The 26,344-nt window shown below is 39.1% G+C and overlaps 1 protein-coding gene across 2 annotated transcripts in view; it reads right to left on the bottom strand.

Annotated features, from left to right (window-relative positions):
- itga5 (integrin, alpha 5 (fibronectin receptor, alpha polypeptide)) overlaps positions 1 to 26,344 on the bottom strand; it is a 46,750-nt gene that overhangs the window by 8,340 nt on the left and 12,066 nt on the right. For both annotated transcript variants that reach the window (XM_036212844.1, XM_024292521.2), the window contains exons 2-21: positions 24,534 to 24,664; positions 20,541 to 20,641; positions 18,739 to 18,862; positions 17,013 to 17,074; positions 16,876 to 16,921; positions 16,660 to 16,785; positions 16,533 to 16,577; positions 16,397 to 16,440; positions 16,158 to 16,214; positions 14,580 to 14,632; positions 13,877 to 14,085; positions 12,849 to 13,040; positions 12,722 to 12,767; positions 11,054 to 11,167; positions 9,795 to 9,850; positions 8,345 to 8,502; positions 8,061 to 8,198; positions 4,001 to 4,068; positions 1,129 to 1,288; positions 961 to 1,053 (exon numbers count right to left, since the gene is read on the bottom strand). In XM_036212844.1, coding sequence (XP_036068737.1) covers positions 961 to 1,053; positions 1,129 to 1,288; positions 4,001 to 4,068; positions 8,061 to 8,198; positions 8,345 to 8,502; positions 9,795 to 9,850; positions 11,054 to 11,167; positions 12,722 to 12,767; positions 12,849 to 13,040; positions 13,877 to 14,085; positions 14,580 to 14,632; positions 16,158 to 16,214; positions 16,397 to 16,440; positions 16,533 to 16,577; positions 16,660 to 16,785; positions 16,876 to 16,921; positions 17,013 to 17,074; positions 18,739 to 18,862; positions 20,541 to 20,641; positions 24,534 to 24,664 — 2,023 coding nt within the window. The remainder of the gene's footprint in view (positions 1 to 960; positions 1,054 to 1,128; positions 1,289 to 4,000; positions 4,069 to 8,060; positions 8,199 to 8,344; positions 8,503 to 9,794; positions 9,851 to 11,053; positions 11,168 to 12,721; positions 12,768 to 12,848; positions 13,041 to 13,876; positions 14,086 to 14,579; positions 14,633 to 16,157; positions 16,215 to 16,396; positions 16,441 to 16,532; positions 16,578 to 16,659; positions 16,786 to 16,875; positions 16,922 to 17,012; positions 17,075 to 18,738; positions 18,863 to 20,540; positions 20,642 to 24,533; positions 24,665 to 26,344) is intronic.

Here is a 26,344-nt window from a genome sequence, read left to right as displayed (position 1 = left end):
AAGCCTAACATTCATTTCTGGAAAAGCTTCAAAACAAATATTTAATAATGTTTGCTCATTTAGATGTATTGAGACCAAAAAAAGTTGAAAAAACTTGAGTTGAAAAAAACAAATCTTTCTTGAGTCCCCCCTAAAATGCTCTGATTTTTCAAAACGTATCTAATACCTTTTATATCCCTAGTTTTTATGCTATTTTTTTAAATCTCTAATTTTCTAGGATAAAGTTCCTCATAACGTCTGTAGTCTATTATGTTGCGTTCACATCGAGTGGTATTTTTCTTATTTTCATCGAGACAATAATAATCATTTTTAAAAAAAAGGTCTCCAAATTTTCATTTTTGTTTTTATTTTTCCCTCTCTCGGGTTAATGAGACAGTGAGCCTTCAAACTCAGTCATAGAGACACAGAAACACAGTGGAAGCGGCTGTCACAGAAAACACAGCCCCCGGAGTGACATAGAAGCTCTCAGAATCTCTGAATGATCACATGAACCCAGACATGGAGACGTGTAACTGATGCTTTTGTAGAACTCGTCACAATAAATAAACCTGATTTCTCAACATCATCTGTGTCTTCCATTCATTCTAAGTGAGATATCTCCAGACACCACTCCATGTAGCGATCATGCTAAAAACATTAGCTGGTAGCTTCTCCCATATAGGGCCGCTGCATCAAGCTCATCATGCCGCTAAGTCAATAGACAGCGAAAAAAGGGGTGGGCCACTGAGATCAACCCCGCCCCTCTTCCCCTCTCCATTGCTGAAAGCATGGAGCTTGTAGCCTGCCCAGCTATTTCCTATGTAACAAAGACAATCTTTTACAAACATCTTTGTTCTTCGTCCACTACGGTTTCACGATTTTAATAAAGAAAAACTCAGAAATGAAATTTGAGCTCGATTTTCATCATATATGTCCTCCATTATCAAAAAAATGCAACAAGAACACGTTAATTTCTCTTACATTGGTACCGGCCCTCATCGGGTTCCCCAAATCGCAGCTGAGGTAGCGCGTCTGATTCTCCGTCTCATAACTGCAGGTCAGCTGGGCGAAGCTCTGGGAAGCAAATCAGTCATGTTAGTCTGTGAAAGTCGCACCTTTTTCAGTATGCCTGGTGGCGTTTCCTCTCACCTCATTATTGCGGGCGATGCCGCTGTAGTCGGCTTCGGGCGGCAGCACCACGTGCAGCTCTGCCTCGTACGCTCCTCCCTCACCCTCGTTCCTGGCGTTGAAAATCAAGGTCAGCGAGTTGTCATCGCCGAGGTAGACTTCCTTCCTTCTGCTGAGGGCCCTGCCACAGGAAAGAGAAAAAACTGTTAAAGCGGATCAAATTCTTTTGCATACATGAAAAGGAGTTGAAGTAGCTCCGGAGTGATGGACTTTAATGAGAGCAAATATGAGGCGACAAAAAAAAACAAAAAACAATGAAAGTTCCTCCACGGTGTAGTAATAAAGTCCTACATGCTGTACAGCAGATTGTGGCATTGTTAAGCCGGCGCTTGTTGCCTCCTCTCACTCCCACCAGCCTTCTCCTCAGAGGAGTACAATAAGAAATTCCATATGGAGGGCCACACAGACGCTTTTAATTACAGCTTGTTCTCATGAAGCGGGAGAAGATTTGTGAAGCTGATCCCCAGCTGGCCTCAGACCCGACCAAAGTCTAACGGGCATCGCACTTTTTAAACCAAACAAAGGCTCGAAATTAGAAAACAACACAAAAAAAGCCTCCCGGGACTTTAACAGGTTCTGCGATTTGGCAGATGTGAAGAGAACACCGGAGGAATGCTGGATCACAAACTCCACTTAATCACAGCCACCCTGTCAACCCTTCCAAGCGCCATTAAAGCGTCGGTAATTTACTGTGGAACAACACGATTTTATTGTAATGGCACCGATCTCACTTTCAACATCTATCGACCGCTGTAGATTATTCCACATGTGACGGATGAAAAAAAAAAAATGGAGGCAGATGGTAGATAAATATAGGAATGTGAAATCGAAATGACAGAGTGGAGAAGGGAGTATCGGGGAGGCTGTTATTTTTGAGAAAAATGCTAACAGATTTCTCAAATCAAAGTGTGGCAGGCGTGGTGTTCTTGACGGCTTTAGGTTTGACTCTGGTAAACAAGTCCTCCGACAGACTCCTTTCATCTTGCCGTCCTCGGTGCACCTACGAAGCATAACTGCTTCCTGTTTTTCTGAGGATGGCGTGCGCCCAACAACACTTTGGCTAGTAACACTATGGCAGATTGGCGACACAAAAGCGGTCACACCACAAAAGCAGCTGTGTTTGAAGCTCAAACCAAAGGTGACATTTTACGAAATAGAGGTGATCCCTTTTCTACTTTCCATTTCATTTGATTGATAATCCAAATTCTAAATTTTCATAGAAAATATTGATTAAACCCTAAAACCATACCTTCAACCCTTTGATGCCTATTGTTGCAAATATGTATCAAACCACTACAACATCTACTTGAAAGCAAAAACACTTTTTTTCACAGCTGATAATAAATTTTGGTCTCAAAGAGTCATCCATGTTCCTCCCGATAGGCTACTAAGCTAATGTTGCAAAGCTAGCAAAGGAAGTAAACATAGCTCTTTGACCATTTTTGATAATGGCTACTTAGTCTTTTTTCTAATTTTCTTCCTTAAAGTCAACAATATAAGCTATATAGCATTATTATAGTCATTAGTTACTATATTTGCACACTATGTTAAGCTAATTCTATTTACTGCCACATAGATGGAATTTTTGGAGGGAAAAAATGTTTTCTTTATAGGGGAAAATTCCAGCCCTCCCACTTATTCTTTCAATTTTACAGTCAATATTATTAAAAAATATTAAGAAACCATCAATACAAACTTCTTTAAGCGTTGAAAAAATAAAGCAAAAATTTTAATGAAATCTTGTGCCCCTCGTTTTTGCGTATCATCTGCATCCGGGCCTTCCACATTATGGCAAAAGAAAATTCTTAATTTTGAAAACTCATTAATAATACTTCATAAAAATTACAAGTGTTCAAAATATGTATTTTTGATCCTTTTATTTGTAAAGGCCTTCCGCTCTGTTGTCCTCATTTGCCTCGCTCCATATAAGAGGTTCTTGCTCCTCCACTGTGTTTTAGTACAAGTGAAATTACCTTTAAAAATTGTGTTTTTAACATGTTCTTGTGACATTTTTCCCAGAATGGAGGATATAAAATATAGAGAAAATTAAGCCTAAAATAGCATTTCTAAGTATTTATGGAAATTGTTTTGAATCAGGAGCAAAAACAAAAAAAAAATGTCACAAGCCTCCTGCTACAAGCTGAGGGGTGGTAAGCTAGTGGGAGTGCCTGTAAACAGAGAACTCTCAGTAGTGGGTGTGGGGAACAAGGGGGGAGGGGTTACTCTGCATCAAAGGTCCCGCCTAAAACTCAGAGACGAATCGATGAACGAGTCAACACTTTAAAATAGAAGTGTATTTGTGAGGTAGAAAATACAGTGTGCGGGGCCACAACGTCCCCGATCTGAGTTCTCAGCTTCGATGAGCAAAGCAAAAAAAAAAAAAAAAGGGGGGGTTTGCTCTGCACCCGCAAATCAGAGAGGAATTTCTATTGACGTCTTGCCACTCTACAGAAACTTTGTTTTGGCTAAAACAGCATTATCATGTTTAAGGGACCATAGAGAAAGCTTTCAAATTAGATAAAAAGATGATCAGAGTGGGACTTGAAATGCCTATTTTTAATTAATTTGTAATATATGAACTCTTATATAAAATGAAAGCTGGTCAAAATAACATTTAGCTTAAAACAATTAAGGTAAAAGGAGAAAAAACGATATAAAAGAACATTTAAAGTAGGAATAGAGCAAATGGAAACTATGAAAAGTCTGCAGAAAGCCACACAAAAGCATTTTAAATATAATTAAAATCTCAAGTTTTTCTCAGAAAAACACACAAAAATGTGGTAATGGAGTTTAATATTTGTATTAATGTATATAAAGATGTTGATGCACTCACCCAAGAACTTCCAGCTTCAAGTCAGGAACACAGATGTTGTCCTCTCCACAGTCCAACAGAATCTGAGCCTAAAAAAGTCGATTATGTAAAAAAAAAAAAAAAAAAAATGTGTTAACATGCCAGTTTTCTGAATTGCTGACTTTAAAGAACTCTTGAAAGGACACGGCAGCATACGTGTGTCAGGACGCACGCAGGATGACTAATTTCTTCCCTTCCCTGCGGCTGCCAACCACAGCACACCTGGCTGGCAGCCGCTTGTATTTACAAGCGTCATTAAGGAGTTGTGGATTTTCAGACAATTCGAGGTGTCATGACGAGTTCAGACGGGCCGTTGAATCAGCCGTCCCGCTCTTTTTTTTGTGATCTTACAGTGGAGAAATAATGGTCAAAGGAAGCTGAGCGTGCAGCTGCCTGCTCTCACCATTACGCCACATCACAGCAGCGTGCGGCGAGCCGCACTTTTTCCACACTCTACACCACCCTGCAAACCACAGCGGTGCATGATCGTATGGAAAAGGCGGAGCCTGCAGAGAACACGCCGAGGCCACGGCTCTGCTGACCCCAAGACAAGAGTGAGGTTTCACGAAGCAGCGGCAAACGGAGGAGATGACCGCTGAGCGTGTGGCAGGGAAAGCCCGTGCGGATCACTAAATTGCATCCTGCTGCCACTGACAGTGCGATGATGCTGGTGACGATGAGGATAATAAATAGAAATGGAAGAGGAGATTACAGAGAGCGGAGCATCCTCTTTGTCATTACGACATGCGCGGCCTCTAATTATGGACTCCATGGTAACCAAAAACGCTATCTCGCCCCCGCGCATCCTCCCCTCCGCAGGAACACTCTGCAGAACCATCAGTGCTCCTCATCAGACATCAAAACTCCATGAAAGGACTCCATTTATCAGGGTCACACACAGGGTCAGATGATGCTACAAAAGAACAATAAGACCATTGATGAATCCTTTCAGACTGAAATGAGGCAAAAACAAAGCTGGATACTTTCAGAGAAAACATTAAAAAAAATAGAGATTAATGCACTTATATGTGAACTTCATAAAAAAATCATGGAATATGTGGAGATGAAAGACAGACTTTCTGCGCGTTTGCTTGAAAAGACTTGGCACGAGCACTGAAACGCAGCACGACCTTCCACACATTCTCAAAGCATATGTGCAAATCAATAAAAGATCGTATGTCTGTTCTAATCCAAGGCTGTGGGGCAGCGGTCAGCCTTGCTGTATGAGGCAAGACGAGTGAAACATGCTGGCAGCCTGACCTCCCCCTGGTCCCCCCCCCCCCCCACTTTTATACACAGATCTGGCTGTTTGTTTGAAAAATGTCCTTTTAGAGCTGGAGGTTGATATCACAGCTCAAGGTTTGGGTCGGCAATGCATCACAGCTGCGAGAGAGGCCAAATTGCTCCACTATCTAGGAGAGACATCAATGAAAACAGGAAAACTTCAGAAACACACCAGAAGAGAAAAAGAAAGGCCGATCAAACTGCTGCCATTTCCTGAATTATTCCATCTGATAGAGCCGGCTGGAGTTGCATATGGTGCACCACAGCTGAGAAGCTGCCATATTTAGCCAAAGACAAACCCGCTCAAATCCCCAGAGACGCCATCAAACGCAGAGTCGGGCTGTGCCACTATCTGAGATATCAAGGCGTCATCTGCGTTTATGTGACCGGGACTTACAGCAGGCTAGCCGAGCAAAGGCAGGTGAGCGCGAGTCCTCTATTTTCATAATGAGAGAGGATGGTTCCATCATCATCATCTATATCAGGGGTCTCACACTCAATTTACCTTAAAGGTCTAACTGAAGCTGGACCGTATGGAGTTCCATTAGTGCCAAAAATATGTTTTTGTGTCCACTGTCTGCATCTTTGGTTCATTGTCTATGTCTACTGAACAAGTTTATTGAACATTTGTTCATGTCTATGTACTACTAAGCAATATCTTGTGCGTGTCCTGTGAAACGACAGGAGCTGACAATGCTAGCAACGGTTGCTAAGAACTTTTCTGACGACCAGATCCAACGACAAAAACAAATGCAAAGTTTTAAACATAAAGCAAGCTGAAACATCACAAAATAAATACAAAGCTATCTTCAAAGAAGCGTGGACACAGAAGATATTGCTTAGTAGACATTGACTTTTCATATTAAGACAAGGCTGCAAAATATCAACTTGGGGCCACAGTTTGAGACCCCTGATCTACATCATTTAGAGCAGTGTATGGCACTAAGTTTCTGCCAAAACTCTCCCACGAGCATATATCAAACTCCACGCACGCATGGAACGTTAATTTTCTAAGAAAAGTGTTCAATCACGGGGTGGGGAGAACACAACGTTCATTTGGGAGGAGTGGAGGTAGTTTGGTGCCAGAAATCTTAAAATATTGAATTTAAAAGTTCCGTTCCAACTTTTATTTAATACTTTAATAAGAACACAAATAATGTATCTGTTTCTCTATAATAGCTTAGAAAATGATAATTATATGAAATAGTAATTTTTCGTTTATATTTTTTTTTTTGTTCATTTTACTTTGAGAAGCAAATGATACACAGATCCAGTTATGGCATCAGTATTGCCCTAGCAATGGGGCGGAGCCAATAAAAAAGTGTCCAATCACATGCAAGTTTCAGTTTTGTTTTTTTACACGAACTCGGGCAGGAGTTGTTGCATGCGCGCAGGAATGTCTCCACCAGCGGGCAGGAGTTGTTACACGCGCGCGTAGGACTACAGGAGCGCTCATGGTGACAGAATTGTTCATTGCCCGCGTTGAGTTTGATATGCGCTAGGGGGGGACTTTTGGCAGATATTTAGTGGCATAATAGTGGTCTAAATCCCCACCATTCCGGGCTGCAGATGATTTTTTTTTTTTACGTTTTAGTTCTCAATCTAATTCTGAAGGAAGTTTTATTTGGGAAAAAGTACTGGATTCTCCCCACAAATCCTTCTTGACGGATGTCAGGTGTTGAAATTCCATCTGCTACTTTGTTGAAGCGACTGTGCCCATAGCTAAAGCTAGCAAAGTTCACAAAAAATTTAAAAACGTATTGTGAAAGTTACTTTTCGCAGAATAAAGGGAAACAGAAGAAGAACCAGTGACTTCAAAATAAAAGAAAGTTGCATTTAGAAGTGGGGCTGCACGGTGGCGCAGTGGTTAGCGCTCTCGCCTCACAGCGAGAAGGCCCCGGTTCGAATCCCGGCTGGGACCTTTCTGTGTGGAGTTTGCATGTTCTCCCCGTGCATGCGTGGGTTTTCACCGGGGACTCCGGCTTCCTCCCACCGTCCAAAAACATGCTTCATAGGTTAATTGGTGACTCTAAATTGCCCCTAGGTGTGTATGTGGCAGTGACTGGATGTGTGATTGAGGCCCTGCGACAGACTGGCGACCTGTCCAGGGTGTACCCCGCCTTCGCCCTTCAGTAGCCGGGTTAGGCTCCGGCACCCCCGCGACCCCGAAAGGGAAAAAGCGGTCAGGAAAATGGATGGATGCATTTAGAAGTGAAAAAAAAAACAAAAGTCTTTGCTACAAATGAATATGGATGTTGCTAATGCCAAACAATGGATTCATGTTTATTATTCTAGGCCTATTTAGTAAAAAACAGTTTAGTGACGGTTTTTATTTGTATTTATCTTTTGCACATAAAAAATTGGACGATGCTGAAGTAATCATCCCATTTTTTTAGCTTCCGCTTTGACAGTTATGGGTTAAAGGAAAATCAATAACACATTTTAATGGTTACAGCACAAAATTTAGTGTACAAACGTAGGTTTAAAGAATCTGTAGATACTTTACAGAGAATAAAGATATACGTTATCCTCAAAAACTAAGAAAAAAAAGTAAAATAAGACGCCAAATTCAGCCTTGTACTGGCTGGTCCATGAAAATATTGTCTGACATTAAACCAGAGAAAGGTTGGGGACCGTTGATCCAGAGAACATCAACCAGAGAAAGAGCGATAATATGTGGCAACTCCTTTACTTTATTCAACTTTGCAGCCTGTTACTGTTAATTAAATGTAGAGTAAGACAGAATAAAATCTTTTACCTTCTGCTCGATCACGTTGGCGCTCTGATAGTTGAGGATGGGCTGCAGGCCATGGACTTTATTGGCAGCTGTTGGATCCAAAGTGAAGTTCAAGGCCATAAAAATGGAAGACAGTTTGTCCCTGAAGTCCTTCTCATTCTGCAATTCAACAGATTACAGTTTTCATTCTAATTCAGTTTGTGTAGTTTGGTGGATTTCAAATTAAAAGCACATTGAAAATGTTTCTCTTTTCAGGATGGCAGATTTTACATATACTACATCCCACTATAGATAGTAATACGTACTCGTAGGTAGATCTTTGTGTGATCGCACAGGCGCTCACCACGGCGCACCCGAACGCTCCTCTGAAGCAAAGGCTGCTGGGAGTCCAGGAAGAGAGCTCTCTTCACTGCACCCTTCTGCTTGTGCTTGAGACTATCAAGCTGCACTTCCACATTGAAATCTGAAACAATCAAGCATTGATGGAGAGATAAGCACTGCTGAACCACAGAACATCAAAGTCCTGGAAAATGACCAAAATATCAATGTAAACTACGCTGTAAAAAAGTGAAAAGCTCCGTAATTTGTTACATTTAAAAATATTAGTTTCTTTCAAATTAAATGTTTATGTAAACCATGAACCCAAAATTTCAATTTGAGGAAAACTAAACATTATAAATGTAACAAATTTACAGAAATGTTGTTAATTGATCCAACATTTTACTTTTTTCAGTGTAGTTTAAAACAAAATCCAACTTGTTGTTCCAAACCAATCTAATAACTGCAAAATCTGGGCTCAGAAACGTGCGCTCGAGCGACCACTTCCAATGAAAAGTCTATGTAAACGTGCGTATGTGTACGTTTCAGACTCCTCCATTCAAAATGTACGTTTTTACGCTTTGCTTAATAAGTTTTAAACACGTATATGGATGTTTATTTATAGAATGACTTTCTGGTCACGGTTTCAGTGTGTATTAGGGCTGGGTATCGCCAATAATTTCCAGAATAGATTTGATTTGATTCACCAGAACCTGGATCAATTTGATTCCTATTTTTTTCCAATTCTTTCGATCCTCTCAATTCGAGTTTACACGGTTTACACATTTAGACATATTTGTTTAAAAATACATTATTAATCTTTAAAGGTTTTAAAGATATTTACATTAATCTGATACAGTTCATGTACTGTAAAAGTGAAATTATATTGAATTTGTTAATAACATACAGTGTTACATGGATTCTCATATGGAGAAGCTCCAACGATTGTTCTGCCTCTCCTGAGGGAGTTTCAGTTTGGCCACAAGGTGGCGATCGTGCTATAGAATTACACCTTATTCTAGAAGAAGAAGAAAGTATGAGCAAAAAACTGTTTTAGATCATATATGGTTACTTTAAAAAATATTCCCTTAAAAGAGTTTGGAAAATTCATACCTGTGAGTTTATAAAGATGTTTATTTAGTCAGCAATCTATGTATAAGTTGACCGAGCGTTAGCATTAACAGTCCTATGGGAAATACCATTAAACGTTACTATAAAGCTAGCAGACTTTAGCTTTATGTGTTAGATCGATCTCTAATTTTATGGATTAATTATTGATCTATTAAGCTTAGATTGATTCAGTTGATTAATCAATTGTATCAAACCAGCCCTTGTGTGTATGTAGTGTTAGAACATGCACAGATCTACAACACTGACCTAATAGAGAGTTGACAATTCGCATGCTTATAACAAAAAACAGATGTGTAACTGGCTCACCTAAGGACTCCGGTAGATGCTTCCCATCAGCAGAAATACAGTAACTTAAGTTGACGCTGTTTTGGAAAGAAAGACATAATGAGAGAAGTATTTCCAACAGAGAAAACTCTGCACATAATACATAAACGTCACTTGTTCTCTAACTTCCTCTCATGGCCCAGATTCATCCTGTCAGCTCTTACCACATTACAAAGATGGGACGGATCGGGAATGCAATGAATGATGTGAAAACAGCGTCAGTGTGTTTAAAAACCATACAGCGCTGGCATCTGGACATTATCGCCAGCTGGGCTGATAAAGTAGTGAGTCTCCGTTTCCACCCACACCCCCAAACACACAGGAAAGAATAGCAGAGTTAAGTAGGGTGAAATTGTGCAAAGACTCATGTTTCAGTGCTGACCAGTCAATGGCTGGCTGTGTGAGAGCGTGGCTCTCTCCCATGACATCAGCCATACAACACGCCGCTGCTCTCCAAGTCTGCATCGCTAAATCCCTCAATCCTTTTTACTGCTAGCTCTGCTCCAGACGAGCACAAGAGACCCGAAGCGAGCAAAGAATTTGAACCAAAGAGAACGTTCGTGTACAAAAAAGAAAAAATCAAACACAAAAGCTTCCTTTGGAGAGCAGTTAGAACATGCTCCTGTGTCTGCACAACCGAGCTCACACGAGGAATCGTGTCCTGATGTTTCCCAGCTGTGTTCCACCAGCAAACAATATCTCATTCAAAGCAACTGCAAAAAAAACTCTCAACCTCTCTGCTACAGCCCTCCTTCCCATTATCCCCTTTGCTCTCCTTTCACCCCCTCAAAAAAACTCCCCATCGCCAGGCAACGCAGCGTAATCAAGACATATGTGTATACAAGAGTTTCCTTTATGGATCAGGATGTGGAGAAGGGTGGGGGAAGCACACACAGGAGTGCGCCGTCGACCATGTGGAGCGGCGAGTAACTGTCATCTGTTTCCTTTCCCCGTTTTTCTGCTGCAGAGGAACACCGCGCACAGGCCAAGAACATAAAACGGCTAACAATGCTGCTATTCAGCGTGTTACTTCTCCGCTAAAAGAGTGATGTAAAAGGCATTCATCCACATAGGTCGGACCGAGACTTTCACCAAGACCGTGCTGATGTAAGAAACGTGGCAGGATGGGAAGTTTATGCATGACAAAGACGTGGAAGTTCCTCATTTTCGCTGTCAACAGAACTGAACTGAGTCACAGGATGGCCCAACAGAACCGGGTTCTGATGAACCTGGAGACTCACCAGGAAACAGGAATGCTGGAGTTTCCACTGGAAACCATGCAGTTCTTCTCCTCTGGGTTGATCATGGTGGGGTAGACCGTCAGCGAAGCCGTGGTGTTCACAATTGGACGGGCTCTGTGGATGACAAAAACCTATTTGTTCAAATATTTGTCTTTTGTTTTACCACGAGTATTTAAAGAACTCATCGGATGACAACTGTGTTTTTGGTGATTTTAATTTGTGGAATTTTAATGATGATGGGGGACGTAAATATAGAAGGTTAAGCTCAAAACTGGATTTCTGAGTATTTTTTTATTCTAATAATTGTAAATCAGGAGCAGATGAAAAAAAAAAAACGCTTTAAAAATGAAAATACAACGGTAGGGTTATGAACCAACTGCTTCCTCCACTTGCAGACAAATCGATCCATGTGGGTCTCGGATATCTCCAATATTGCTCACCATTTTTGTAGCACCAGTAACATTAAGTTATGGGTGTGAGGGGCTGTAAGGTAGCATGAAGGCTAAACAGAGAACTCTCAGTAACAGGAGGAGGGGTCAGGTTGCTCGACACCATTTGTCCAGAGATGAATTTCTAATGAACTCTAAAGAAACTGTCTTAGAAAACAACACTTTTTATTTTATTTTATCAAAAACAGTTATAATCATGATTAAATGATGGTGATGGGAGTGGGTCTTTATTAGTTGGAAAACGTGTCCATTGAGCGGTCTGGTACGATCCAGTATTTTGAACATTTCCATTTTAAATGGACCCATTAAACAGTTCTGACCCGTACCTCTTGAGGGCCCCATCAGTTGTAGGTCCACAGAAAAATAGAACAAGACAGTTGGGGCGGAGTTGCTATCGCCATCCGCTGATTGGCAGAAAGTGATGACGACATTAGCAAGCACCAATATAGCGCTAAGCTAGCATTTCTGTTTTCCTCTTTAGCCGCCGGAAATCTTCTTTTAAACAATATTAAATTCCTGTTATACACCATGTACAAAAAGTCAAAGAAAATCTGAAAATTGAAGCTTTTATGGTGGACAAAAACCTTTAAAAGTGTTACACTAACAAGCCATCATGGAGTAAATTGCTAATTCGCCTGCAAGCTATTTTTTTTTTTTACTAGAGTTTTGATAGTTTAGTTTTTTATTAACTTAAAAGCTTTGATAAACTTTTTCAAAACAGATTTGCTTAAACTCACAGTTCTATTAAAATGTTTAGTTTTTCTCAACTTAGGGTGGAGTTTACTGTTTTAACACAGAAAGTAGAGGTGGACTTGCCCGTCTGCTATTTCTTTATTTTGCATTTTTTGATCTAATTCTGAAAACAAGCACACGTAATAAAAAGGAAACTTCCTCCAATGTGGTTTCCTGATTAGCCGAGCAGACATTGTCAATAAAAAAATTGCATATTTTAAGTTATATTTGTCATGAAACTAGAGCAAAATGTGATGTAATATCATGACATCCATTCAGACAGCAGAATGCATTGTGAAATGTCGACACCTGTAGTGAATAATGTACTGTAAAAGAATAACTGCAACACTTTTCCTAGAACTGAACCTGATCTTATGCTTTTTTTTTAAATACACCTAGTCAATGTGTTTGGGCTGCTATTGTAGAATGGTTAGCACCTATAGACAAATATCTCTACAGTAAAAATACCCAGACAGAGCATACATACCTGTAGAGGACTGCCTTATTGACCCCAAAGGCCCCAACGATCAGATCTGAGACAGTAAAAGCACTATTAGGAAAAATGTTTAGAAATGAGGAAAATACATATTATTCACCAGTAACTTTGGATTTACCAGGATATCCGTTCATGTCCAGGTCCTTCGCTCCTCTGAGGGAAAACCCAAAGCTGGGAGGCACAGCCCCGGCGGCCCACTGGCCCTCGATCACCTGAGATGGTTCTGCCCTGAGACCGTCTGAGACCCCGTTAAAGATGTAGACCAGTCCTTTCTGATCCTCCCCTCCAAATGGGCAGCTAATAGCCACGTCTTCAAGACAAAAATAAGTCCAAATGTATCTGTTTTTCCTTGCATGACGCACAAAATCTATTCCTACAATAATGAAGCTTAAGTTTTGCTACAATGTGAAATTTGATTGTAAAGAAGCTTAAAGTCCCAAACAACTTTTGATCTATTTTAAAAGAGGTCTTTTAATTATGATTCTGGAGCTTTTAGCCAAAATCAAAAACTTTCTTTATTTTTGTTCTCAATTATCAGAAGAATTTCACAAGAACATCAAAAAAAGAGGAAAAAAGCAAAATTCCCCCCCCCTTTTTAAAAAAAATCAAAATGTATAATATAAAATGCTGTTTTTAGTTAACCTTTACAGAAGCTATCTTTTTATCAAAAGCAGTATGTGCATCATCCTGTTCCTCCTGGAAGGAGTGTTAAATTTTACTTTAAAAACGACTGAAGGTAAGTCAAACAAAAACCCTGAACTCTCAAACCCGGTTGTTCCATCGTGTAAAAAACCCACTAATCATTAACCTATAATGGATGTTTTTTGGAGTCTGGGAAAAAAACATCCATTAAAAAATAATGTGGCGTCTTTTTTTCCCAGACTCTTAAAACATGCATGACCCGATAAAGAGAAGTTTTTGAAGTGTGGGAAAAAGCAAAAGTCAGTAATTCAAGCGTTAGCAGAACATGGAAGATCTACGTCAAGATTCAAATCAGAAGGCTTTAATATCTAATCAGCAGATCACAACATCGTTCTCTAACCAGATTACTTTCTCCATCCTTAATATTTCACATAAAGGCAAATATATTTATATTTTCTAAGCTAAGAACCATTTAGAACAGTTTTTTTCATTTTTCTGTCTTACCGTTGAACCCATCCTGGTTCAGATCTCCCAGAGCTGTAATGCTGCTGCCGAATCTCCCAAACACTTGTGTCCCCGTTGGGTGAGGTAGACGGAGCTCCAGCTTCAAGGGGCTCCGCTGTAGATAAACGTAAACGCGTCCCATCTCTTCCAGATGACCGTCGGAGCCACGGACGATGAACATCGGAGCTCCCACCAGTAGATCTGTCAATCTTCAGACGCCAAAGAACACCACTCAGACTTGTTTCAACTCAAGACGCACGGATGCTTGACTCTCATGCTGGAAAAGACTTTATCTGGGGCAATTTGATTCATATTAAAATTTGTGGCCGACAATACGATTATTCGATTTGATTTGATTCACAGACCTACATTGATTGGGCTGTAATGATGGATTGATCTTTTTTTTTGCTTCTATCACGTGTGTGTTGTTGCTGTGATGTCACTGTTATAGTAAAATAAACAGACTATGACACCATACGAATAGTATTTTTCTAAATTGAAATAATTAATTGCATTTTGAAGCAGTTTTAAAAGGGTATAGGTCAATTTGATTAACAACTTGCCTCAGATAGATCGATCTGGTTGGATCGTTGGACTATAAATCGATTAATCAATTAAGTCAATTAATTGTCAGAACCTGAACGTTTATGCTGAACAATTTAGATTCTGTTAATTCAGTAAATCAACAATAAAAAAAACTCACCCGTCGCTGTTGATGTCAGTCGTTGCCAAAGCATATCCAAAGTATGACCCCATCTGTGATGAACATTTACATACGATAAGTCAACCAGTCTCTTCAAAAATAGGCATAAAATCATTATTTGCTTTCTTCAAATATCACTCAAAGCAACTCAAACTCCTGGGTTTCAAACATTTTAGCACCTTTGGACCTGACGTACACATGTGTGGACATCACATTTTGAGTTAAATCACCACAGTAGTTTCTCCTGCTTGTTTGTAGACGGTTAGCTTACATGTTAGCATTGGTCCTAAGAGGTTAAACACTTTAAATCAGCTTGTCTGTGTATTTAACGCCTCCACAAGGGTTGAGTAATAAATCAATTGTATCGATAAATTCAAATCTATTGTTTAAGAAGATTTATTCTTACGAAAATGTGGATTATGCAGATGTTGAATTGACAGCTAGCAAAGAGGAGTTTGTTTCTAATCCAGGAAGTTTCTCCATTTTTTGGAACTGGTTCGGTTTTGTAGAGACTTCAAACTTGGACATCAAACTCTATGCTGCAAAAAATCTGTATGAAAGTTGTTAGAAAAAGTGGGAATACAACAAATTTGTTCTGAAACAGAGGCTCTGTCGAGTGTGAGAAGTGTTTCTCTTTACGAGACGGTAAATCTAGCGGCAGCTCACAAAACATTCTTTGACAAACATTTTTACAGCTTGTATTTAGTAACCCTTTGTGTTTGAGCCAATTTCCAAAGAATATGTAAAAATAAAAATAGCTTTTTTAAAATATATTCTGTCTTTTGTCATTTTTGTTAAGGAAAGTAAAGGGAGGGAGAAAAAAAATATTAAAAATGGAAATTGAATTTGGTGAGAAAAAAAAATCTGAGATTTTATGTTTTGGTTATATCATCCGGCCCACCCTCTGCCATTAATGTTTCAGGGCTCAACTTTCAGTAACATCAACTACAATAAAATAAAGTACAGGTTTTGACATCTTTAAAGTAAATTAAACAGTAAATGTGTAATCACATATAGAGTAATATTTTTCTGGTTACTAACTGGTGCGCGACAGTTTAGAATTTTAGATTTTTTTTTCTATTAGTTACTATCTGGTGTGCACCAAATAGTAATTTGGAAAAAAAAAGATTCTAAAAATTGAATTTTTTATTTTTTTCTAAAAATTTAGGTAGAAAATTAGTTTTCTAAATAATAAAACAACATTTTTTTCTGGTTACTAATTGGTGCGCACCAGAAAAAAAAAAAAATTTTTAGAAAACATTTTTTTTTTTATTTATTGTCCCTTTAGGGGCTCCATAGGAATGAATAAAGGAAAATCTTTGAAGAAAAAAAAATGTTTACCAAGTTAGACCTCCAATGCAGCTTATTATTTTAATTCTAAATGTTGTGTGCAACACTCTTGAGTTAAAAAAAGAAAAAAAAAACTTACAAAAAAAAAACACAGATATTTCCTTATTAATAAACCACAACACTTGGAAGAAAGTCGATGCAACACTTCCAAGTTCCTGTTCAGCCAAAGCCCAGAACAGTGTGAACAACACAGAAGTGTGAATGAACTCGTGTTTTTCTTAAACGTACCTGCTCGCCGGTGTACTCCACCATGGTCGTCAGATCCGTACCGTTTAGAATGGACACCTGCAAAGCAGAGAGCACACGTGGCAAACATCTTTCATGAGAGCTATAGAGTCTAGAATGGAATTCACAAAAATAAACCTCTTCCACCTTGACAACACTGCAGTTCCTTCCTATATTTTATACTGTTCATAACTGCAGCCTCTGAAATCAGAAAAGTTTGGATATGAATGGATTTCTCTTACCGAACCATAAAGCAAACGTCCTTTTTGAACCCCAGTGACAAAATCTGAAATAAAGTTCAGATACAAGCTTTAAATTGGGAAGAAGTAAAACTGAAAGTCATGATTTTTTTTAATATATTTTCTTTATGCATTTCACCTTCCACTCCATCCCCACTGAATTCCCCAACAGCAACAGAGTATCCTGCAAAAAGGTCAAATGATATGAATCAGTCTTCATGCCGGCACACGTGAAAGGTTTATTTTTTGGTTAGAATAAAACTAACCTTGGTAATTGTCATCATGATCAGACTGGACTTGTTTAGTCTGGATCTGGCCCTCCACAGCCTGCATGAAATAGCCTGGGTAGTAGGCACTGATTATATTTTCCTTAGCAGCAGAGATCACCTGCCCTAAAGTAAAAAAAACAGAGAAAAAGGTCACAAAAACCAGCTTTAAGTTCACTAACTCATGTTTCAAACTAAACTAAATGTGGTGCAAACCTTGCCAGAAGTAGCTGCCTGGTCCGCCTAATACAACTTTTCCATTCTGAAAAATACCATTTATCAGTTACTACAACAGGAAGACGAGATTAAAGGCCCAATCTTTGGAAGTTTACCAACAGGAAGGAAGAAATTACCATGGTGAAGTCAGCGCTGAACCCTCCCTGACAGTAGCCTTGTCCCACGGCATCGCTGATTTCTGAGGCACAGAGAAATGTCAATGGTACATCAGTTTTCCTCATCAATAAAAAAAACGATATTGTACAGCTACACATCAAGAAGACCATTTATTTACATCTGTTTTTGTTGTTTTGAAAGAATTTCTGAAGCAAATTTATATTTTTTTCTTCCCTATGGGGAAAATAAACACTGAAAAATGTTAAAAGTAGATTACAAAAAATAAATAAAAATATAAAAGTTTAACACTGGATTTAATTCAAACATAATAAGTTTGGATTTGAAGGTTTGTAACAAAATTGACTGACTGTCAAAGTTCCTTTAACACACGTACAAGTTGAGAAACTAATTAAAATAAACTATTACTAAACTAATTAAAACAAAATGCAGTTACGTTACATATTGCCTTGTATATAAATAATCACAATTTGCTATCATTTGGAAATTAAAGCATTCCAACCAAACTTTAGTGTCGACACTAGGGAAACTGTTCTTGGAAATAGTGACAATTAGTGTTTTTTAACCTTTTCTGTGACAAGATACATTTTTCCTTAATAAAAGTCACAATCCACATTACTAAATAAAAACTCTGTGGTTTGTATTCAAACTTTACATTCATTCTTATCAAAGTGTTTTGTATTAGAATTAAATAAACACCCATTAGGCTGATATCCAGGCAATGGGAAATGGTTTTAGACCAACTGGGTGAAATGTATTCATTTCCGACGGCACGCCTGGATATCTGACGGCACACTGGTGAACGGCGCCACACTGGTTAAAAAACACTGCGTTAACCACTTCCAAACTCATTTACCAATTGAATTTTACCTTAGAAATCTTGAAATAAAAAAATTATCTTGATCAGGATATTTTATTTTCCAGTGGATACTAAAATGTATTTGAACTTTGCATTTATGTTAAAAAAAACTAAGAAATTGGTAAATTTACACATTTGACTATTTTTCTTCTGTGCACTACAGAAACTGAATTTTAACTAAGAAACAGACCCTGATTCAAGAAAAAATGCCTTATTTTCTGTCTTGCAAGAAAAATGATCTAATCAAAAAAGTTTTTTAATTGTAAATATAACCTCAGTTTGAGAAAACATCTTAGTGACTCGATTTTTTTTAAATAGGAATTCTTGGTAAGACTTATGAAAAAATGTTTTTAAATTGCAACTTTTAATCTTGTAAATTTACAAGAAAAAAAGTTCGTAACTGTTAAATTATCAGAATAAAGTAATATATTTATGATTTAGAAAGCCATAGTAAAATTACAAGATGAAAACTCGTAAATTTACGAGAAAAAAAATCATAAATTTATTAGATATGAAGTTGTACATTTATAAGATTTAAAGTATAAATTTACAAGAAAAAAACTCATAATATTACTTTTTATTTTGTTGCCCTACTACTTTTATCATATTTACCTCATGGGTATATATTTTTTTTTTTTTTTGCCAATGGAGTAGGAATGTTTTACATATTTTTAAGGGAATGTTTTTACTGTGTATAAAGAACTTGTGTATAGGAAAGCTAAAAAAAATCACCAAAAATACTCAGAAATGCACATTTAAGCTTAATTTTCATTATATACGCCCTCCATCATCAGAAAAATGCCACAAGAATCTGTTTAAATCACCAACATTTTTCATTGAAGTGGGTCTTTAACAGAAGTGAACATTACCTGTCCGACATGGAGCGTACTCCACAAATTTGGTGAAATTCTGGACGGAGAGGTAGCAGGTTCCGGTGACATCAGAGCGGGGAGTGTCCTTTTCAGTTCTCCAGGAGTACAGTGGGGCGCAGGCCTGTCGGTGGACAGAGGGGAAGGATGTTTAGCTTTCAGCATCTGAGACATGTTTTTCCAGTTGCAACAAGACTTAAAGCAAAGTTTCTGCAGAGGTCAGTGATACATCTGGACCGGGGTAACGGCGTAACCTAACCCGGGTCACAGTTACTACAATCAGGTCAAGCTAAACTTAAAAGTCATTTGGGGGTCACACACATGACTTTGAGCACAAAAATTGGAAAACAAAATTAGTTTTGTTCATCGGTTTGCTGCTACAGTGAGACATCACAAGATTAAAACAACTATCCGTAAATGCTAGACATAACAGTGAACATCCAAAACAAACATCATCATTTACCATAAGCTTAAAATTCCTTTATCCGAGCATACCACAAGTGTTGAGTTTCATTAAGTGTGTTCTTTGTGTACAGATTTTTGCTGTTCTTTAAAATTCTGTTTGATTTGTTTACATTACGCACACAAGTTTATTAGACGGCACATTTGATTCTTTATCATGCGAGACTGGATGACACCAAAAACGGATACACCGATAAGCTAGCAGCAGAAAATGTGTTTGAAAGGAGATCTGCTGAAATGTGTTTAATAAAGAGTAAAGCTACAAAATCACAAGTTATCTAAAGCTATACATTGTTAACGGTAAAGTAATGTTTAGATCAAAAAATTATTAGAAAACGTACACGATAAGTGTGCTAGCTAAATTAGCTAGTCCAAAAAGTTGCATTGTAAATGTTTGTAAATAGTTAAACTTGTCAAAAATTGTAAAATAGTGAAATGTGTCAAAGGAATTGAACTAAAATACATTTTTTGTCATTGCTAAAAGTTATAACTCCCTATGCATGTATTTCAATGAGTTCGAGATTTATTTATATTTAGCAAAATATTTAAAAAAAAAAGCTGATCTTGTTGTGAATTATCTGAATAAAAGGACATTTAACCCCATGACGCAAATATCAAACTTATGCTCCAAAATTACTGTAACCCCCTAAAGCTCACTACATCAAAGAATTGTCAGAAAAATATAGTTAGTATGGAATCGAGATTTTTTTTAAACCCTTCAGTGAAATCCACAAAAATATTGTGCACAATGTTAGTTTAAATTGCAAAAATATTGACATGAATGTTCAGGGAACAAGAGCCCCTTATTGACCCACTGTCTAAAATTTTATACATTTTTTAAAATTAAGTAACTGTATAATACATAATTCCTTATCAACACATTTTGCGTCTTATAATATAGAAAGTAGTCACAAAATATTTAGAAGAGTCATTGACACCATCAAGTTTTAAAAATGTGCTTTAGTTTTTCCCGTCAAAAGTGATTTTGAGATTTCACGGAAGCTGCCATTTTGAAACGACCAGGAAACGCCCTTCTACTGCCCCTAGTGGAACGAGGATGAAGCACAGGGCAGAAAACCTTGACCAAGTTATTTTTATTTGAGCTTTTATGGAAATTTATGATAAGCTAATAAGAAAGGGGTTTCAGAAATTATGATATAAATGGTTAAATCTGGTTAATTAAACTACATGAAAGGATGCTAAATGAAAGTGATTTTTTTTTTAATAAATTCAGATGTCAAGGAAGTAGCTGAACAAGAACATTTGCGTAGGAAATTCTGAATATCTTCACGAGTCATAGGTTTTAATGGTAGTTTTAATCAAAAAAATAAAAAGCTTACCAGAACAGTGTCGCCATGGGAACGAACGGTGGCACCAAACCACTGATGGGACTTGAAATCGACCTTGTGTTCTGTTTCGTTGAGCTTGACAAAACGGTCGCCTGGGGAAAATATGAAAAAACAAGAAAAAATCTAATAAAAACTTGAGTTCCAAAAGCAAAATAAAACATGTATTCCTTTCGTAAGTCATCTGGTTTCACAATTCGGCCCCTCTCCTCCTGAACTTTCACAAAGCAGTGACCTTAACCTGGCAACTTTTGGCTTGGACTGCGCTGGACCGCTCTGGTTCAGATTGACCCCACTGACCCTTGTGCTCTGTTTGACCACCTGGTCCATGACACCGATCTCCCACTCTGAGAGCAGCAGGTGATGTGACAGATGGTTTAGGGAGCTTGATTTAAGCATATCTTTATTGGAAGACACATGTTTGCACTATGCAGCAAGAAATATTGAATTACAAACTAATGGATTTTACATTGCAGTGTTGTTTGTGGGGAAAAAGGGTAGAGGAATGGGGCAAAAGCTGCCCAAATGCTAGAATAAACAGACACTATGACCCATTTATGCAAATATATGAAGGTTTTCCTCTTTAATATTCCCTTCCAGCCAAGCTAGTAGCCTGGAGCTGAAGACGAAGGTCTGCTCCATGTCTTTGTGAAAACAGCCATGGGACTTGGCTCCAAGATAAACACACTCTGACCCAGCTTCTTCACTCCAAATTCCTAGTCTTTTCTGTTCAGGCAGACTCTTCACCTTCCTTCTTCTGTTTCCGTTTTCAGTACTATCTCCGTTTTTCTACTCATTTGTCTTACATTATCTCACCCAGATATCCGCATTCGTACAGCCTGATGTCTTTTGTGCTGACAGTGCAACTTTTTCACCCAGAATGGGCATTTAATAAAAAAATGATAACATTTTTAACATAAACTAGATTTTTACCTGTTTTGTCATCTAAGTAACCTCATCAGTGCAGCTCTGTTACTGCATAAAAGCATAATATTGTAAAGAGGGTCATCGAGTTCTGAGTCGGTTTTGTGTCACTAAAATAGGTGATGAAACACTGCTTGCTTTCCACGACAGAAGGCAGCTCCAATCCAAAAGAGATGATCGCAGGGGAGATCCACAGGGGAGATTAAGGGAAACCCTGAGACAGACCACTGCAGCTTGTCATCTGACCAGAAACCCCCTCTGGGAGGCCGGCTATCACAGCGCGCTGATGTGACATGGTGCCAGAGCTGGTCATTCCCAGGACCAGGAGCGAGGGGGGCCTCAGCACCACTACAGATGAACGCTTTGAACTGAGTATGAGCATCCATTAGACCCTTTCCTGCTAAATGTGTGTATTTTTGTCAGAAATTGGGAAGACAAATGGTCGGATTCACTCATCACATCAGTTGGCCCTGGGGGAGTGGAAGACACAACTAAGCAATGGAACTCTAGCTGCCCCCCTCTATCGCCCTCTCTGCTGCCCTCTTCAAAATCCATACAGCTCTTATCTCAGTGGAGGAGGAAGTGGATGGGTGGGGGGCTTCTGGCCACTTTGACCCAATTAGTTAGGCTAATTAAGAGGGTTCAGGTCAGGGCTCAAACACAGAAACCTCTGACACCATTTAGCTTGAAATCAAACTGTACTGTGCAGAAACAGGAAACAAAAAATGTAATTGCGCAACCAAATAAATTGCAGAAGTGAGTGTCACTGGTGCAACAGCTGGTCGTCGCTGCTACATTCAAAGCTCGTGTCGAGAGCTCCCCCACTGCCGCGATCCAGATGTCGGGGCTGCCTCTGGCGCTCTAATCCGCCGCTTCAAAGCAGTGAAGGACGTTCTCTTTCAACCCAGGGGACCAACCTTGACCGGGGGGGCCTCATTGGTTAGCCATGACATCACCCTCTGTGGTCCTTACCCCGCACTCATGGATGCACTGCACGTTTTTATAATGCAAGACAAACTTTAAAAGCACTGGGTCAAAGCAGAGGTGTCCAATAAAAGAGGGTTGTCTTACCGGGGCTTGCGAAATACTTAATGGAATATTTCTCCCCATTGTGCTGTGTGGACAGTAAATCTTATCTGGCTTACAACACTGAGCTTTAATTTTGTGAGCCAAGTGCTCGGCAGGATCTGCTCTTCAGCTTGTGTGAATCGCTGTGTTTTTCTTAAGGCGACTTCATGTGTTCTTTCCTCACTGTGCTTTGGCCCTATTGTGCTAAACAGGCTAATGGGGACCCTGTCAACATGGTGAAACATGAGTCCATTCATTAAACAGCTTTGCAGACTTCCTTGTCTTTTGCCAGAAACACTTTACCTAATTTCCACTCGGCTGGAACGCTCTTCTTAAGTCTGCTACACACACAGAACGTTTCTTTGTAATGAATATTTGTTTATTAGTTGCTTATCTCCATTTGCTTCCTGAGCATGACCTGGAGGAAGTTGGTCGCGTTCCAAAGAAACCTCTTCACCCCATTATCCGTTTCACCCCTGTTGAAGAGTTAATGAAGGCAACAGCAGTTCAATGAGGTGCGACAGTGACGTCCGATCCAGAGCGGAAACACTCCAGCTGTTTTTAAAGGACAGCAGAGAACACTTGATGGAGTCGGACGCCGTCTCTGGTTTTTAGGTTTAAGAAAACAAAACGGGTAACTTTACCACTGAAGATGGACAAAAAAAAGTGTTTCAACTGAAGCTAAGCTACGTGCGTTCCATCGACCATTTTTAATGAAAAGTCTGTACCCTTGAATAAATGTGCACTTTGTACTTCCGTTTTCAAAACTTTTGTGTTCATGCATAGTTACACAATTTTTGGGCTCTATGTAGAATCTATTTGATAGCTATGGTTGTAGAATTTATAGTTATATTCACAGTTATAAAAGTAATAGCTATAGTTATATTCATAGTCATACTCATAGTTATAAAAGTTATAGTTATAGTTATAGTCATGGGTATAGGTATAGTCATCAGCCGGTGTCAGATGTATCCGACTATACCATAGGTATAGATATAGTTATAGTTATAGCCACAGTTATATCTATAGTCATAGTCATAGTAATAGTCATTGTCATAGTTATAGTCGTAGTCATATTTATAGTCATAGTTAGTCATAGTCATAGTTATAGATATAGTTTATTCATTTATAAGAGTCCTTCAAATAACGGAAGTCAAAGAAGGCACTGTCAATAAAATCTTCAAGCAATGAAAAAAAAAAAACTGAAAAGTTAAAATGATTAAAAGTAAAATATAAATACAATGATAAAACAAGAACACTGGTTCAAGCAAGAAAAAAAGGTACCAGCAGACGAGAGTCTCATGCCTTTTCAAAAGCATTAAAAGTGCGTTTTAAAAAGATGTTTTTTTTTTTTTTTTGCTGGCCATTCCATAGACTGAGTCCACTCATTCCCCTCTGAGCTTCGTCTTGGACCTTAGTATCTTCAGGAGAAGTTGATCGGCTGACCTAAAGCGCTGCAGGGTTGGGGTGTAAAGAAAGAAGCTCAGAGGGGTATGGCGGTGCCCTATTGTTAAAAGCTTTAATAAAAGAGTCCTAAAATTAACTCTAAAATTCAAAGGCAGCCAATGAAGGGTAACCATGATGGGAGGGATGTGGTCTCTCCTAACTAAAATCCAAGCAGCAATGTTCTGGACCAACTGCAAGAGGGACAACAGGTAGTGACAGACGGATGGCATCCCAAACCATTTGAAAATTGATCATGGAGGAGAAATTAATAACTTTGGTTTGTGCCCGGACAGAATTCTATGACACAGAGTCTTTCGTATATGGGAATAGAGCTGCGAAAGGACAAGATTTGCACCACTTTGGTATTTCACACCAAGCCTCTTCCAACCGTAGGTGGTGGACATGCGTTAGTAAACAGTAGTAAAAGATAGAGTCCAGAGTGAACACCAGGGGATAAAAACGTGTTGAAGAATCAGCGTTTAGCACATTCTTGAACTCGCTTCAAATGCCTGGTGTGTCCATATCTAAAGAACGCTTCGTTAAACTTACCCTCTGTGTCAAACTCAATGGAGTGACAGTGTGTTTGGCTGAGGCTCCATGGACAGTAGAAGACAGACCCCCCCTCTGTGACATTGACCTGGCTTGTGTTGGCCTTGGGGGCTCCAATCACCACACTTGCACTGTTGGAAAAAATAAAAGCAATTAAAATCCACACCCAGTGAAATCCCATGGTATTAAACTTTAGCTTTCGTTTTGACTTGAAGACAATTAAATATAAAATTACAGTCTAATTTTATTTCAGTTCTAAACTTTGCTTGATAACCGCTGAGGCAGCGACAGTCGGACGCATGCAAAGCACTCAAACAAGCCCTCCTTTGCATCTCACCCACTGCTGCTATCACATGTGCACACATGACAATTGCAGGCCTACTTTTAGCATTGGGACACACAAGGAGAAACACTCGCACACACACGCTCTCAGGGGGAAAGATTCAATAGGAAAACAAGAGAGCAGACGGGCTAAGTGGAGTCGCACTCGTGTTTCTACAGCTGGGATGCTAAACGACGGCGTCCTTGGAGCTCCACTAAAAAAAAAGGACAGGAAAGCCAAGCCAACCACTTCAGCAGACACTCACAGAAACAGTGAGTTACAGCTGAGTCAAGGGGCAATAATACCCCTGGCCTGACTTCAGAGACGAAGGAGGGTAAGAAAAGGTAGAACGATGACATGCTAAAGGAGACAATCAAAGTCTGGGTATGGTTAGAAGAGAGGAAAAAAAATGTCCCATAGCTCATTTGGCAAGTGTTTGAACCATTACCTCATTCTGCTTGACCCAACAAGGAGTCGCAGTCATTTTGATGTGGGTAAAGGAGGTAAGGAGCCAATGGGACCAGGCTATGTCTGGGGGCTTCAAGACAGGAAGTGTACACCCTTTCCTGCAATAGATCCTCCAATAGCTCACTATTTTGGCTAAACTTAGAACCTTACCCACGAGGAAACAAGAATTTCAACTTTGTAATCTAACAAGATTAATCCAGATGAAGCCAACCACTATAAGGAGTGAGACAATGTAGCTGCCAGTTAAAAAATGTTCATAAAAATGGGATTGATTATCGGATTATTACGGTTAATATTTCACACATGCATTGAGTTGCAGGACAGTACCAGGTCCAAATGTAGCAATATCAGAGATTTTAGATTTCATTGGTTGGTTATGTTTTAAGAGGAAATGCATTTCAGAACCGCAAAAAGAAAAACACGCAACAATCAAACAAGTGGAAGAAGACACGCTTTAGAAAAGGTTATACACTTGAAAAACAACTGTTATGTTGAGATCTGAGGGAGCATAGTTAGCTTTTTAAGGAGGAAAAAACACAGCAAGCAAGACAACATCATCACAAAGCTGGCAGTCTGCACTCATTGATGCATGCAGATGTAAAATAGCTTCTCTGATTTAGATGCAAACCCATGGTAATGTCTTTAATAAAAGAGGAATCGTTCTTATCAGAGAATCTAGCCTGGTTAGGATTTTCCACTCGTTTGAGTGAAAGGAAGCTTTCGTCTTGTTTACACTGCATGAAGCCCTGGCCATCGTCAGCTAAGAGCTTCATTACAAATTCCTTTGTCAAACGGGGAGCTCCTGGGATCAGCATGTAAAAATATGGAATTAGCAGTGAGAGGGCAATTCTCAGCTGTTCACCCCCAGAGAGGATGGGTTGGATTTCTGCTGCAGTGGCAACACTTTTGAGTGCAAGACTTGCAGCTGAATGGTGTGTTATAAGACATGTAGAAAAAAGGTTAGCAAGGATGTAAATGGATGTAGCACTTGAAAAAATGTTTTATGCACTTTTGCAAATGG

Source organism: Oryzias melastigma, linkage group LG7, assembly GCF_002922805.2.
Source record: "Oryzias melastigma strain HK-1 linkage group LG7, ASM292280v2, whole genome shotgun sequence".
NCBI lineage: Eukaryota > Metazoa > Chordata > Actinopteri > Beloniformes > Adrianichthyidae > Oryzias > Oryzias melastigma.
Note: the sequence above shows the minus strand (reverse complement) of the source record. Positions and strands in the feature narration are given on the sequence as shown.